This window comes from Erythranthe guttata, chromosome 11 (assembly GCF_056151865.1).
Source record: "Erythranthe guttata isolate IM_541 chromosome 11, IM_541, whole genome shotgun sequence".
Taxonomy (NCBI): Eukaryota; Viridiplantae; Streptophyta; class Magnoliopsida; order Lamiales; family Phrymaceae; genus Erythranthe; species Erythranthe guttata.
The window spans coordinates 14,187,102-14,203,059 of NC_142543.1; the positions used below are offsets into that span (position 1 = coordinate 14,187,102).

Consider the following 15,958-nt stretch of genomic DNA (forward strand, 5'->3'; position numbering starts at 1 on the left):
AAAATAAGAATTTTTATTATTGAATTGCAAAAAAACAAAAAAAAAAAAAGACCAATGATTTCGACAAATGCAAACAGCAAAATGAAGAAAAAAATCAGCAGAACTTGCATTATGGAATTGCTAGCAATAAACTACTTATGACTTCGCCAAATACAAACAGGAAATTGAAAAAAAAAATAACAAAAATCAGCATCATTAAAAACATCAACAAAAACAACCTTACAAATTGTAAAAAGCAAAAACATTAAACAGTGTTTGCAAAATGTAACTTAAGACATACCTTACAAATTGTAAACCAAAGGAATCGAATCTCAACATCAAACTCAATTCTTCAAACAACAAACAAAGTTAAAACAACCTGCAAACGGAAATTGCTAACAACAAACGATGGGAAGATTCTACATACGGAAGACACAATGCGAAATTTGGCAAGGATTTTGGATTTCTGAATTTTTCACCACGAAATCATCTAATATCTAAAAAGATCCTTTTTTTCATTCTCTATATTATTTCATCATCGAAAAAAAATAAAGTAAAAAAAACACAGGACCACGAGATGGAGGGAGAGAGGCGTGAGATACATAGGGATAGAGAGACGAATGATTAAATATAGGGTGAGAGAAACGTGAGATTGGAGATAGAGAGAGAGATTAGATTTGTTTTCTTATTAATTGAGAATGTTTATGTCTATATACTAATTAATTTATTTTATTTATATTACTTTTTTTTATCAAAGGACCTCTGCCTATATTCATCTAAAAACTAGGATTTCCACCTATATAAGTCCAAAATAAGGGGTGTCTAACAAATTTCCCCAAAGTTATAAATGTTATGGTATGCAATCTTTGATATTACAAATTACTTTTAATAATTTTTTTATAATATCTCACATAATTCTTAAGCTACTTTAAACTTTAAGTAATATTTTTTCTATTAAAAGAAACTTTAGAGATTTTCCTTTTTTCTGTAAGTAAATAACGTATGTTTTTTCGAGGAATATCGTATGTTTTCACATTTATAAAATTGTCACCAGGTTAATTAATATTTATTTTAGGTGGATTAGAGCAATTTTTCATATTATAATTTATTATTAGGGAAAATGAGTGATAACCCCCTAGTTTTGAAAATATATATAAGGAGGCACAACAATTTTTTCTGCTCTAGTCAAAAACTCAAATTATGATCTTAATTAGTGAGACCCCCCTAGACAACTTGAAGTACCTATTTTACCCATTTTAGTTTTAACTCAATATATGCCCTAACCCTTCTAATCTTTTCTCTTCGAACTCACACCGCCGTTCTTTCCATCTCTCTTCATCTCTCCCTCTTTCTTACTCTCTCTCGCCAGATCTGGCCATCACTCGCCGGTGTTGCCTTCTCTCGTGGCGGCGAAAACTCTCCGGAGTTGCACTATTTCCCCTTCCAAACCGCTCCACGTCTCGAAGGTCCAGTCACTTCTACTGACAGAGAGAAGGAGCAATCTTCTATGGTTATCTACAAGGCGTACGAGGCCGATCAATCGGAGCCGATTTTAGAATCGTCGGAGGCAACGGGAAAACAGAAGATCGGGATTTACTTCACCACGTGGTGGAGCCTGAACGCGTACCCATTTCCATGGCTAACATCGATGCTCTCTTTGGCTACTGGGTTTCTCCTCATGCTAATTTCATGGGCTCTCAGAATCGCCGAAGTCCCGAAAACTGATCTCGATTTCTGAAAACCATTCTTCCGGTAAAACAAAACAGGGCTAATTTGGTGATTTTTCCGATATGTGATTGTAATTGGGTCTCATTTTTTTTCATTGTTTTGTATATATTTAATCGAAAAATTGAATCGTTGATTGTTTTTTATGATTGGTTTGGTTGAATTTAATTTTTAGGTTGCAGTGGCACATACAATCATATGGCGGCTTCTGTGAGTATGTCATTCCTAAATTGAGTTTTGAGGAAAATACCTTCATAATCTTCTAGCCTATAATTGTTGTAAAGTTAACTGTTGTGAGTGTGTGGAAGTGAGGGTATGTATGTGTGTTGAAGAGAGTGGATTGTGAGCCTTGATATTTCTTTTAATTATTAATATTTATGAAGTCAACAGTATAGGATTCAATGGCGAATGAATTTGATAGTATTAGTATTTTATGTGTCACAGTTTTGAGCGGTCGGCGAGGAGCTTGCGGTGGCGCAGGTGTGGCGACGGGGAAGGGTTTTATAGGGGGTGGATTTTCTCTTTTTTTTTTTATTTTACGTTTTTTTTTTGGTTTGGGGTCGAACCAAGCCTGCTTTTAGTGTTCTAGTTTCGAGATTCATATTGGGACAGATAGATCGGAGTTGTTGTCGGGTTGAAAAGTGAGATTTGAAACTATAAATTCAAATTATACTATATATAACTATACTCATATAGTTAGTCACATGTAGTTATATATAGTCACATATGGTCATATACTAATTTCGAGATTCATATTGGGACAGATAGATCGGAGTTGTTGTCGGGTTGAAAAGTGAGATTTGAAGCTATAAATTCAAATTATACTATATATGACTATACTCATATAGTTAGTTATCTGTAGTTATATATAGCCACATATGGTCATATACATGTAGTTAGTTATATATAGTCACATATGGTCATATACATGTAGTTATATATAGTCACATATGGTCATATACATGTAGTCATATATAGTCACATATGGTCATATACATGTAATTATATATAGTCACGTTTAGTAGCATGTAATTATATATTTTTTATATAAAAGATATGCATTTCTTCTGATGTATACTATGCTGATGTTAATGATTGTGTTTTTCGATTTTTTTGTTGGGTACTAATTGATTTATAATAACAAGATTCAAATTGTGAATTTATTTGTTGGTATAAATGAAGTTTTTTTTATATAATCAACGGGTTACATAATCGGTCGACCATAATTTTGGGGTAAAAAAACAGTATATGACTACATATAACTATAAATGACTGTCCGTATACTATAGTCATGTGTAGTCAATTTCAGTACAGTAAATTTATCAAAAAATTGAAAAAAATTAGGGGTAATATGTTAGACACCCCTTAAATCAAAATTAATTAGATATGGGGGACAACCTCAAATACAATATTTTAACTAAATCCTTAGTCGTAAATAAAATTTGAATCACATCCTTTAACTTTTATTTAACCCGAAAATACCCTTAATATAAGTAATAAAAAATCACATTTATTTTTCATTCCTTTTTTTCTTCTCACCCTTTTTTCTCTGCCGCCCAACCCACCCCACCCCTTTTCTCTTTCTCTTTGTTTCAACCGTATCTCTCTCTCTCTCTCTCTCTCTCTCTCTCTCTCTCTCTCTCTCTCTCTCTCTCTCTCTCTCTCTCTCTCTCTCTCTCTCTCTCTCTCTCTCTCTCTCTCTCTCTCTCTCTCTCTCTCTGTATTTTTTTTTTCTTTTTTCTGGCAGATTTGATTGCTATGGCCGTGGGTATGGTAGCCGGTGGGTTGTTTTTCTCTATCTTCCCCTTTTCTCTAATTTTTTTTATCAGATTTGAGTGATAGGTGGCGGTGGAGGGTATGGTAGGTTGTTTATGGAGGCGGGTATGGTGGCAACGGCGGGTATGGTGGCTATGGCGGGTATTGCTGGACTGGTTGAGGCGGTTCTCTGGTTGTGGGGCTTGGATATGAAAACTGCTATGATGGTTGGTGGAACTAGCAGCGACTATGGTGACGATGGGTATGAAGGCGGCTATCGTGGATGACGGACTGGCGAGACGGCTATGGAGGCTGTTAGGGTGGTGGTGGATCCGATTACAGTGGGGAGTGGTTATGGGGAAAAAGGTAAGACGATGGCTATGGCGGCAACGCGGTTGTGGTGGTAGATCTGTGGTTGTAGATCTAGGGTTTCATTTTTTTTACGATTTCGTTTTTTTTACGAGTGTGACTACGAATGACTATGGTTTACTGTGCCTACAGATGGATGGCGGCTGGGGTTCAAAGGCAAAGTTAGGGTTTGTAAATTGTGAGTACGAATAACTATGGACAATTACGATTACTACGGGTTCTTATGTGTGTCTACAATTACTATGGGTTCCTATGGGTGTCTACGATTACTACAAGTTCCTATGGGTGTCTGTTGGTGACTATAGCAGAAAAAAAAAAAAACATTCATAATTTTAAATAATATGTAGAATAAAATGGGGGAAAAAAGATTTTTATAATACTGAAAAAAAAAAGTAAAATGAAGAAAGAAAATCCGTGTTAAACGTAAAAATATCAAAGTTATTAGATGCAAAAATTAAAATGCATATAGCAGATTTTTTTTATAAATGCAGTTTAAAATATTACTTAGTGCAGATTTTATTTTTTGTGTGTGGAGGGCATTTTTGGAATAAAATTTATAAAGGATGTGAAGCAAATTTTAGTTAGACTTGTCATTTAGTTCTAATAAGGTTTGGCACCAGGGACTTATATCTTAAGACCCCAAAAAATTAAAACAAATTAAAAAATTAAAAAAAAATTAAAGAACTAAAAATAAAACAAAATTAAAAAATAAAAAAATAAAAAAAAAATAAAAAAAATACAAGGGTATATATAAAAAATAATAATAAAATAATCATTTATATTTTTTTGATAAATAAATCTGTAAAACTGATAAATGCAGGTCCAGAATGCTAAACGATGTTGGGCATAATGTTGAATGCAGGCCCAGAATTATAAATGCAGTTGGGCATTATGTTGAATGCAAGGGCGAAATTACTGATGTAGTTGGGCGAAAATTTCACTTAATGGCACAATAGTACTTTTGCCTCTCCAGGGGTGTATCTCAAATGAAGAATTTTAGGGGTGGACCTATCCCTATATATTTTCCATTCTAGGGTTGTATATCAAATGGACCCTTTATTATTCTATTCATACTCACTATCATACAAACTCACTATCATACATAGCTATCAAAATACTTCCGGAGGTTGAATAATATATTATTCAAAATTAAGTAGATTTTTTTTTATAAGACAAAATTAAATAGATTTGTTTAACTTTATAATTTGATTTTGATTAAACTTTGAAGGATGTGGCGTACGTAATGTTATTATTTAGATCAAAATAATTAATTTGTCAAATATTTTTAATTTTATCAATATCATTATATCTACAACAACTTGCGGATAAAACATATACAAATGGGCAAATTTCATTTCCACTTATTGTACTCTATCCTTGAATCACTTTACCCCTTCATAACCTTAATTGCTCGATTTTATAATCTCAAGTGTGGGCTCAAGTTACATTAGAAGAAACTGAAGTAGGGTTAACTCAACGACTAATCTTAATGAAAATAGAATTAATTGCTATGGTAAGTTTTTTAAGGTTCAATATGCTTTCACAGAGAATATGTACGTCCTGCAATTATATAGTGAATTACTATGATTTTTTTTCAAATGGTTCGATCCTCCTTTGTGTGAACGAGCTCGAGGTTGTGGTTGTATTATCAACAAAAGGATGTTAGAGCTTAAGAAAAAAGGAAGAGCTTCAGCAAATGGTTGAACATTTTTTGCGTGCAAATGAGGAACTGAAGGCAAAATATTTAGAATTGAGACTGAAAACAAAAGAACTTGAACAAAGAATTCATCATTCCTGTCATCATTCCTGTAATTTTCAGACCTTCAATAACGGCTTCAAGGTCAAAATCGTGAAAATTTACGGAGAGGGTTACATTGGGACAATTGTACAAGTGCACAGGGTAAATCGATACAATTGAGAGTACGAGGGGATAAAGTGGTTCGAGGTCCGAGGACGAAGTGAGAAAGTGAAATTTGCCCTCGATAAATTTATATATTTAATTAAAATATGAAATTTAAAAGTATTTTTTTACTATCTACGGCAAATGAAAGAAGGGGCGTAACTAAGGCACCCCAAGGGGGGAGCCGCCCCTCCAAAAAGAAAAAAATGATTTTCGTATTAGTTTTTTTTACTTTTATTTATATATTTTAGTTTATTTGCCCCCTCAAAAAATAAAATTATCATCTATAATGCATATTTTTTTTCTTAATTTAAGGAGTTTCAATGGTTGTATATACTTATATTACATTAGCTAGATTTTAGAATTATTTTTGCTTTCTAAAGAATTCCACACGGCGCTCCTCGATAAAAGTATTGCAAAATATATGAGACAAAACTTATTATGAATTATTCTTGATATTTTCTTTATACCGCAGTTCTCAAAATACTACAAAATTTTATAATAATATTTTATATAAAATAAAATTTTATTTTTTTCCTAATAAGATACCCCTGTTTATATATACGGAAAATTGTTATATATTAGCATTTTGTGGTGTCGGTCTATATGATTTTTTATGACCAATTCTAATTTTCTCAATAATTTAATTATAATTGTGTTTACTCATTAAGGGAGTCTATTTCTAATACTGTCTTTAGAGAGGTGTTGAAGAAAACAAATATCATAATAAAAAATTAACCGCATAAGAAATTTTTTCAGTAAATTAAAAATTAATTAAATAAATGATGATGTTAGAATTTCGACAGAGAAAAACGTCACCAAAAATGAATTAGATGAAAGAAGAAGAATAATGATAATTGTTACACTGATTTTTAAAAGTTTTTTAGTAATGAATATGAATATTTTGTTATACACTGTACTACATCAAGATCAAGCAAAATCAATATGATCAAAAATCTACATTAACATAATACTAAATCATATCACTAATTTATTAAATATTTATTTATAATATAGCTTAATTTTAATGAATTGAATTATTAATAAATAAATAAAATAAAAAAGAAAACATAACAAAACGCAAAAAACAATTGCAACAAAACCCAACCCAATGTCTTCTTGTGTAACGTGATCCCTCTTCTCCAACACTGTGTGAAAAAAATAATGTTGATTTCTTCAATGTTCATGCCTCACATCTCGCCACAATCAAATCTCAAGTAAAGGTGGCTGACAAGGGAGATGGATTTTGAGAATTTGGCGGTGGATCAGAGTGTCTGTGGTGAGAAGAGCGGAGGAGGCGGGTGGTGAAAGGAAGGGGTAGTGGCGGCGAGGTGAAAAGGTGATTGCTGGAGATGGTGTTGTGAGTTTGGTGGTGGTGGTGGTGATTTCAATGAGAAGAAGAATAATTTTGGGGTAGACATGTTCTTTCTCTCTGTTTGGAGCCCGCAGCTTGACGAGGTCATTGCCGGTGGTGGTGGTGGTGGTGGGAGTTTGTTGGTGGTCGTGGCGATTTCAATGAGGGACAATAATTTTAGGGAAGACGCAATTTATTTTTCTTTATTTAAGAAATTTTAAAAATTGCAATTTGATCCAAAGTTTTGGAATACCAGACAATATTTTTCTCCTGCCATAACTCTGTAGTAATATTATATCTGCAACACTTCCATATTATGTATATATATATATATATATATATATATATATATATATATATATATATATATATATATATATATATATATATATATATATATATATATATATATATACTATGTCTATCATTTAATTAATGAATTTCAACCTCGACAAGTGACATACATGCTTTGATTTTCAAACCAATTTATCATGTGTATTGTCGAACACAATAAATCAATAACTCCTTTGTTCTCATAGATTCTAGTTGTAACCATACTATCATATTATATTATATTTCATTAGCTAATTAATGACTCTACAGTTCTACCACATTTGATTTCAATCAATTGTGGACATATTATAGAATTGATGCATGTATTTTTTAGTCATATACGTAATCTAATTTATATTTTATAACACATTATCAACACGAGGTTTTGCTAAAATAAAATTAAAGAAAATGTTTATAAAAATCGAGTTTGATTTTTTTTTTTTATCTACCCTATTCATTATAATATGGCCAATATCGAAAACAGAAATTTCATATCGTTGATGTTACTGAAAGTAATTTTCTAGTTTAGTGCTTATCAGGGCCGGCCCTGGGGTGGGGCGAGCAGGGTCCACGCCCAGGGCCCAGTTTTACTAGGGGCCCATTTTCAGTGTTTTTATATATATATACTAATACTTTTTGTGTGAAAACAAATATATTTCTATTGTATAATTTTTTTTATTTATCAATTGTTTAAAAAAAATATATTTTCTATTTATAAATTTTAATACTTAGTTTACAATATATACAATTTAATTTTTTTTATTTTATTCAAACAAAAATTATTTCCTACATTTCTAACATTTGCTTTATAAAACAAAATTTAGGTATACATTAATATTTTCAATATTTATTGATAAATAAATTTAAATTAATAAATATTTGTCTATATTATTCCATCAAAAAAAAAGGAAAAAAAAAAAGTCGGACCGAGACCTCATATTATTAAGGGCACAAAATATATTCTCGCCCCGGGCCCCCGAATACGCCGGACCGGCCCTGGTGCTTATATATCAAATATTCAAATTACACCTCTAAACATTAGATCTTTTGAAAACCTTGGTTTGTGTGGATATCAAGGAGGCAAACATGAAAAATGAGACAAATCCCATGATTTTTGTTTGTTTATCGGTCATCATCTGTTTGAGGATCTGAAAGACGAGTATATACAGTTAGAAAGACCATGAGAAAAATGCTAAAAACTCAAAAATTGTTTTAATCACACTAAAAGCTATGATTTTCCCACAAGTGCAGTATATTTGGCAGCATTTCAGGTTGTAGGACTTTGGATTTGTTGCTGATTATAATTTAACATTATTTAAAGTTCAGTCCCATTTAGTCCCATGTGGTGTAAAATTCCAAGAATTCAACAAATTGGAAAATGCTTTTTCTATTATGCATGCGTCAAATTTGGTACTGCAACAATAGTATAGACAACGTTAGTTTAGAACTTATTATGGGTTAGTATTTGTCCTCCTTAGGATAGAAAAGACCAATGAAATATTATTAAAATATCACGTTTACGATCATGTGGGTCCCAAGCAGTGTCATGAGCACATATTAACTCCATTTGACAAGCAAGTTGTTCCAAAGATTATGCAAGTTTCCTTTTTAAGGGGATGCAAAATTACATGGAGTATCTTGCCAAATTATATTATTGATGTGGTTTGCTTAAAAGAATGAAGGGTAAATTACACCTACACCCTTGAGGTATGCTAATATTCTAATTTTAAGGTCCATGTGGTATCGGTAATTACGATCATCTCCCGAAACATTGTTAGAAACTCTAATAAGATATTGCATTGGATACGTTATTCCGATAGGATTCTAACGGATTCTTAGTTTCAGTAAGTGGTCTAGACCAATGTTGTTAGAACCGGACCGAACCGGCCGGTCAAACCGGTTCGACCGTGAACTGGCTATAAAGCAGTTCGGTCTGACATCTGAAACCTGAAAAATCAAAAACCGGGGTCAAATTACCAAAATTCGGTTCGACCGGGTAAAACCCGAGAACCGACGAGTCAGGCAAGGAACCCGATTTTCGGCCAAAACGTCTTGAATCACCCCTGAGTTGGTTTTGTGGCTAGATTTGACAGACTTAGTAGTGGGTGGCCGGATCTTGTCATGAGTGGTCGAAGGATTGTCGGATATGATCATGGGTGATCGAATAGGGGTGGCTGATTGCCGGATTTCAAGCATAAAAAATAGAAAAATATAGAGTATAAGCAATAAAATATAGTAAAAAGTGAGGTGAAGTAGATTAAAGTGAAAATAATAAATGAGATATTAAAAATATAAAGAAAATAATAATTTTTAAAACATTAAAATTAATAAAATAATCTCATATTAAAAAAAATCAAAAAGCCGGTTGAATCGGTTCGACCCTATAAACCGATGACCCAAATGGTTGTCTGGTTCTATAACCGGTCCGATTCTGAGAACATTGATTTAGACAATATAGAGCTAGAGGATGACATATGTGCATTTAAGTCCCTTGTCATGAACTTATTTACCATTTGCCGATATTTTAAACTGACTTTGAATTTTTCCTTGTGGGTTTATTCACCAAGTATTTTATATTAGAATACTAATCTTTGAATGTCGTCTAGTCTGTTTAACAAAAAAAATTACTATGTAATTACCACAGTAAATAGTGAATTATACAAATTAAATGTTTAAATGTTTGCCCGTCACACGTGCCTGAATATATAATACATTCATATATTAAGTTTAATTATTTGAGCATTTTTATTTTTTTAATCATTGCCCAATATATTACAACTACATTGTTCAAGTATTTCTGTGGATCCATTTCTTCATCATCAGATGTCTCAACATCTTTTCCAACTTCAGCTTGGAGTCCTTATTTTGATCTTCGAGATTCATTTCAGTACTTGAGGTTGTCAATCAGCTCATCCAGACTCATCGAAGAAGTGTCCTTCGCTTCTTGAATGACGCTCACCTTCATGTTGAACCTCTCAGGAAGAGTTCCCACAACATTGTTCACCAATTTTTCATTCCTTAGAAGACCTTTAGAAGACCTACAAAACCTCATTTGTATCTCCGTGAACCCACTCGATTAAATGAGTGACAGTGACACCACCATCTTCATCAACACTAGAGGGTGGGCGCCATCGGCCAGTGAGAATTGATCTCCAAGCTCGCTCTTTCATCAATGGATATGATGAAGGCACTCATCTTGAATTTCCGATAAGTGTAATTGTAGCCATTTAGAACGAGAGGATGTATGCTTGCAGACACTCAGGTGTCCATCACGAATTCGTGTCACTGCAGTAAATAAAACAGGAACGACACGACACTTAGTATTGGTCAAGTGTTGGCTCTTGATGCCAATTGAAAGTCAATCTGTGAATCCGTGATAATTAGACAAAAACAAAGATGTTATGTGAAGAATGATAATGCTTAACATGTGTTCAAAAAAAAAAAATGATAATGCTTAACAAAACGTGCAGCGGAGTAAAATTACAAACACAAGATTCAAAGTCCACAAGTAAATATTTTTGGACTGCCTCCAAAGAAGAAATAAACTAATATAAACAGTATTACAGTAATACAAAGTAAGGAAGTAAATGACTTTCCTATTAAAAAGGTATTTTACAGGTATCCTTCGTATAATTAAGTCTAGCGTCTTCAACTCACCCTAACATGTCTCTAGACTTACAAGGTATGTGCTCAAGATGAGTACCTAAAACAGACTCTAGAAAATATTACAAAAGAGATATTGAAATAACTCTAAGCCTTCTTCTCTCAAATATTTGTTCTTTCCCTCTTGTAAAATCCACGAGAACCGAGGCAGGACGCAGGAGCAAAAGATAATGAGTTAGTGATTAATAAAATAGAGTGAGTAACCAACCAACCACTAATCCATTATTAGGGTTGGCTCAAGCTCAAATACCATCGGTCTTCGAAACTATAGGTTCAAGCTCAAATACCATCATTTCTCTTTGTTTTAGGCTCAAGTTCGGCTCATTTAATTTTTTTGGGTTTTGAGCAATACAAACTACGCACTTGACAAATATGCAACAAAAGAAATGAAGAATTTACACGAGCAACTCAAGTTTATCTAATAATCTCATTAAAGGCATATCCAAAGAAACCATCAATGTCAAGACAAGGTAGTCCGTTGGTAAGCACCTTGCACCTAGTATCTAATCGGTTGTGGGTTCGAGACACCAAGAGGGAAATTGGGGAACCAGTTAAAAAAAAAAAAAAAAAAAAGAAGATTAACGAAGTTAAAGAAGATTATGTATCAAACTTAATTCTCATCTCTCACCGTCATAATTCATTAATTCATTTTACAACAAAATGAAATGATACAAACTGTTAAAGCAGCTCAAGTTTTTTCCAGTTAACAAGATAAAGAACTGGTAAAAAGAAACAGCTATGTAAAGAACCATTGAACAAACTAAAACAAATACAACATCCACATATTTAAAATCAAACTCGAAACACAACATTATCTTGCAGCGTCACACCACCGGTTCCGATTCTGCCCCTCCCGATTCCACTATGTTGAGAATTCCTCTTCTTAGCACTCACTACTCTCTTTCCACTCGAAGAAGCAGAAGCAGAAGAAGAACAAGTCCACCGATCGGTTGACTCGGCAGAATTAGGCTCCCAACCAGAAGAAGACAGCCATTGTTGCTGTTGACTCCCAACAACAACGCTATTACTTCCGGAAGATTCTTGCTCTTCAAAATCTTCATCGTCTTCTCCCACCCCAATCGTGCCTCCCCTTTTCACCGTAACGTACTTGTGAAAACTCGGCTCCATCAAATCATCGTTCACAACAACCTCGGATTCCACAATGGTGGGGTCTGTTTTCACCGTTTTCCTCACTGCTAAACCCGGCTTGTTCTCGCCAGTGCTTGAGTTGAGGTCAGCAACCGCTTCGAGGATCGAGCATGCTTTGGTCAAGCACTCCGGGAGAGAGAACGAAGGAGGTGGCGGCGATGGTGTGGTGTTCTTTTGGTGGAAGTTTTGGATGTCTTCTAGAAGCAACGCGGTGTAGGAAGAAGATGGTGGTGCGTTAGGGTTCGATAGGGTTTCGGGGTTGATGTCTAGTTCTCTAGACAGTCGAGAGGATCTTGTTCTTGCGACTGCGTTCAGTTTCGGGTTATCGCCGGGCCCCACGGAAGAAATGACGTTCAATCCAACATGTCCTGAAATTCCATACTGTCCCTTTGTTTCCTCTGTCACGAGGTGCTGTTGTTGATTAATTCGGTTCTCGGCCCCTTGTACTATGTGCTTGTCACCGTTGGTCTTCTGAATAGGTGGAGCCTGGTAAGTACATTTCATTTTCACAATCAAGATTCAAGAATCATGTTTCATAAAAATAAAATTAATTGACAATTAGAAAAGCTTCAGATTATACTTTCAACAGAATTAGTAAGGCCTCGTTTGGTTGTCAAGATAAGTCATGATAACATAATTTTGACGGGTCGACCCGACAATTGATTGCGGATACCAAACATCAAGCAAAGTTCAATTATTTAGTTCATCATGGCTAATCTCCAAACCAAATGAGGCCTAAGAGTTGCGGAATTGATAAGAAAGATAATGTAGACCATACCTGTGCAGAGATAATGTTGGTGTCAATTTCACCAAGAGGGTTTCTTCGGTATGGAGAATGCTCAGCCTTCCTCGAATTGCTTCTACTAAGTGAAATCGGCTGATTCTGATTGGAATTCTCATTCAAAACCCTAACGTTCGCCGGCGATCGAGCTCGAGGAGAAGAAGCTGTTCTAGTTGTACCCACAGCAGCCCCATCTCCTCCAACATTCCTCTTCACTTGGATCCTTTTAATCGCCGCCCCGGAATTAGGCTCGCCGGCGTTGGTACTCTTGTCCATTGCCATTGAAGATACGGTGGCGGGGACCGAAACCATCTTCCCCGGTCTGGAATTTGTATTGGCAGAAGATGAATTTGAATTTGCAGTAATTGGAGATTCAGATCTTCTACCAGGAGATCTGCTCACCCGCCTTCCGCCGCCGCCGGCGACCCTCTCTCTGCTGCCGGAACGCTGCTGCTGAGCGGCCTGGTCCTTTTCCCTCTCCCTACTGGGGGTCCTCCGCCGCCCCTGAGACTGGCGGTGCCGCTCGCGGCGGCGGTTCTCCCTCTCCCTCGCCACCGCGTCGTCGTCTCCTTCCCCGACATTGTTCCCGTCAGATCTGCCGTTGTCGTTGTCGAAATCGTAACTCCTCTTCGAACCAGAGTACTTTCTCCCACCGTTTTCCGACGAGAGGTGGCCGGCCTTTCCGGTGGAGGAGCTGCGGCTGAGCCTCCCGCACTGAATCAAAATAGCGTCCACCTCTTCCTTCGTGCAGCTCGAAGTCCTCACCGGCGCCGCTCCTCCTCCTCCTCCTCCGCCGCCGCCATTTCCAACATCCAAACCCTCACCAATTTTACCCTCAACATTCTTCAAATCGCCGGTCTCATCATCGGATCTCGGCCTCTCGATTTCATGGCTAATCCGGTGTTTGATAACGAAAATCTCTTTCTTCACCACAGCTTCTTTCTTCTCCAATTGGGAATCAGATTGCAGTTTCTCCGGCGGTTTTTGAATTTCAACCGGAGACGAAGAAGAAGAAGCACACACACTCTTCTTACTCAAACAGCTACCCATTTTTCACACACCAAAAACCAAAAATTCAAAAAATAAAAAATAAAACAAAATATTCAAACGAAATAAAAAGATAAGAAGCAAAAGAGAAAAAAGTGGGGTACAGTAATCAAGAAAAACAACTCTTTAAAGAAAGAGACACCAAATTTCAAATTTCGACAGAGGCGGGGTGGGTAACATTCAATATATCCGTTAACATATTAAAGGGCCTTTTCTTTTTCTTTTCTTTTTTTATTTTAAAAATTAAATAAATTAAAGGGAAAAAAACATTGATGTCAGAGTACACCTACTACTGTTTTGGGAATAATAAAATAATAGGGAAAATTGCACATCACCCCCTCTAAATTTCTAATTTTCTCACTTTACCCCCTCAATTTATTTAAAAGTGAATGTCTCTCACTTCAAAATATTATTCTTGTTGCACAGTTCATCGAAATTGAGTATTTTGATGCACTTTGTCCCTTTAAATGTTAGTTTTATTGCATGTTGCTCTTTCGAAACAATATTTTTTTGCACATTGCCCTATAAAATGTTATTTTTGTTGCACAATGCCCTCAAAAAATTGGCTTATGGGACAAAGTGCAATCAATATAATATTTCGAAGGGGGAATATCCATTTTTTTTTTTGGGAGAAATTGCGAAAAATAGAAATTTATAGGGGGCAAAGTGTATTTTGTCCAGAAAAATATGACCCCACAAATTTTTTTGTATTAAAAAAAATGGAATCTTGATGCGTATTTTGAATTTGGAATAACGGTCTGATTTATTGGAGTTTATAAATTTTTTGAGAATAATTCAGGTTTTCTCTTCTGTAGTTGGGCATAGAAATTAGAGATTCAAAACTGTGTTTCGAGGATTACTTTGACCAGTATGTAGATAAACCTGAATAACATTGTTGTCTATTTTGTAAGTTTTTTTTTTTTTCTTTTTTTTCTTTTTTTTTAATTATATGAGGTTTCATATAGGATGGAAAGAGAACGATCGAATCTAGCTTTTTCGGAAAAACTAGTTCCACTTGTGTTCCGAAATAATTAACAAAAATGAAAATTGAAATTTCGAAAAAATTGAAATGACAAACTTGTTGCCAAAATTGCAAATTTTCGGATTGCACTGGCATTATAGTTCAAAACAAAATTTACCGGGATTGAACTACTGCCGGATAAAAGGTTTAGAATCCTCGATTTTGCCAAATTACTATACATATGGATGATGGGAGAGCTTGACCGAGAATAGGTTCACAAAGCATTACTTGCAACAAAAAATTCTAATTGTTTTGAATTTCACATTTTTTTAATGAACTAGCAAGCACAACGTGCGTTGCACGTGATTACGTAGATTTTATTATACGTGATTACGTATGATTTTACTTGATATATAATTTATGATTAATTAATAAAAGTTACATAATATTTTTTATGGTTTTTTTAATAATATCCAATTAGTACAACACTTAGTAATAAGCCTAATTATACATCTAGGGCTCCTTCGATTCCCATTATAACGCGTGATGGGACAAATAGTCCCGCTTATGGCTCGTTGGGTTACCGCTATAAGGTTCTACTGACTAAATAGTAGGAGATAATAGCATGTTCGGTTGGAAAGATTCACACTTTTTCAAACCCGCTACTAAAATCAAAGCCCGCTATTAAATGCTACTATTTCTTTAAATTAGTAGCACCCCCCTGAGATTAATTTAATAGGGGGTGCTGAAAAAGGAAAAAGACAATTTTATCCTTAAAATCATATTTTATTATTGTAAACTAAGTGGTTTTATAGACAATTCATATATAATAACCGATTTTAACAAATTTAATAGAAAATCTAATCTAAGAAACCGAACATGCTACTAACTAAATAATTAATTAGTCAGTAGGGAGTTAATCTAATCTCATGTAATCCAATC

General features: G+C 34.7%; 1 protein-coding gene across 1 annotated transcript; it reads right to left on the reverse strand.

Annotated features, from left to right (window-relative positions):
- Positions 1-11,678: 11,678 nt before the first annotated feature.
- Positions 11,679-14,852, reverse strand: LOC105971147 (uncharacterized protein At1g65710). The gene is made up of 3 exons (XM_012995992.2): positions 14,753-14,852; positions 13,006-14,395; positions 11,679-12,713 (listed from the first exon to the last, which is right to left on the reverse strand). The coding sequence occupies exons 2-3, from the start codon at positions 14,056-14,058 to the stop codon at positions 11,871-11,873; spliced, it is 1,896 nt and encodes a 631-aa protein (XP_012851446.1). The 5' UTR covers positions 14,059-14,395; positions 14,753-14,852; the 3' UTR covers positions 11,679-11,870.
- Between the last annotated feature and the right edge of the window lie 1,106 nt (positions 14,853-15,958).

Bases quoted from the DNA above. Each gene is read 5' to 3' on its own strand.
- LOC105971147 (XM_012995992.2), bottom strand. From the start codon at position 14,058: ATGGGTAGCTGTTTGAGTAAGAAGAGTGTGTGTGCTTCTTCTTCTTCG. The intron at 12,714-13,005 runs GTATGGTCTACA...TGTACTTACCAG, and splicing joins CCAACATTATCTCTGCACAG to GCTCCACCTATTCAGAAGAC.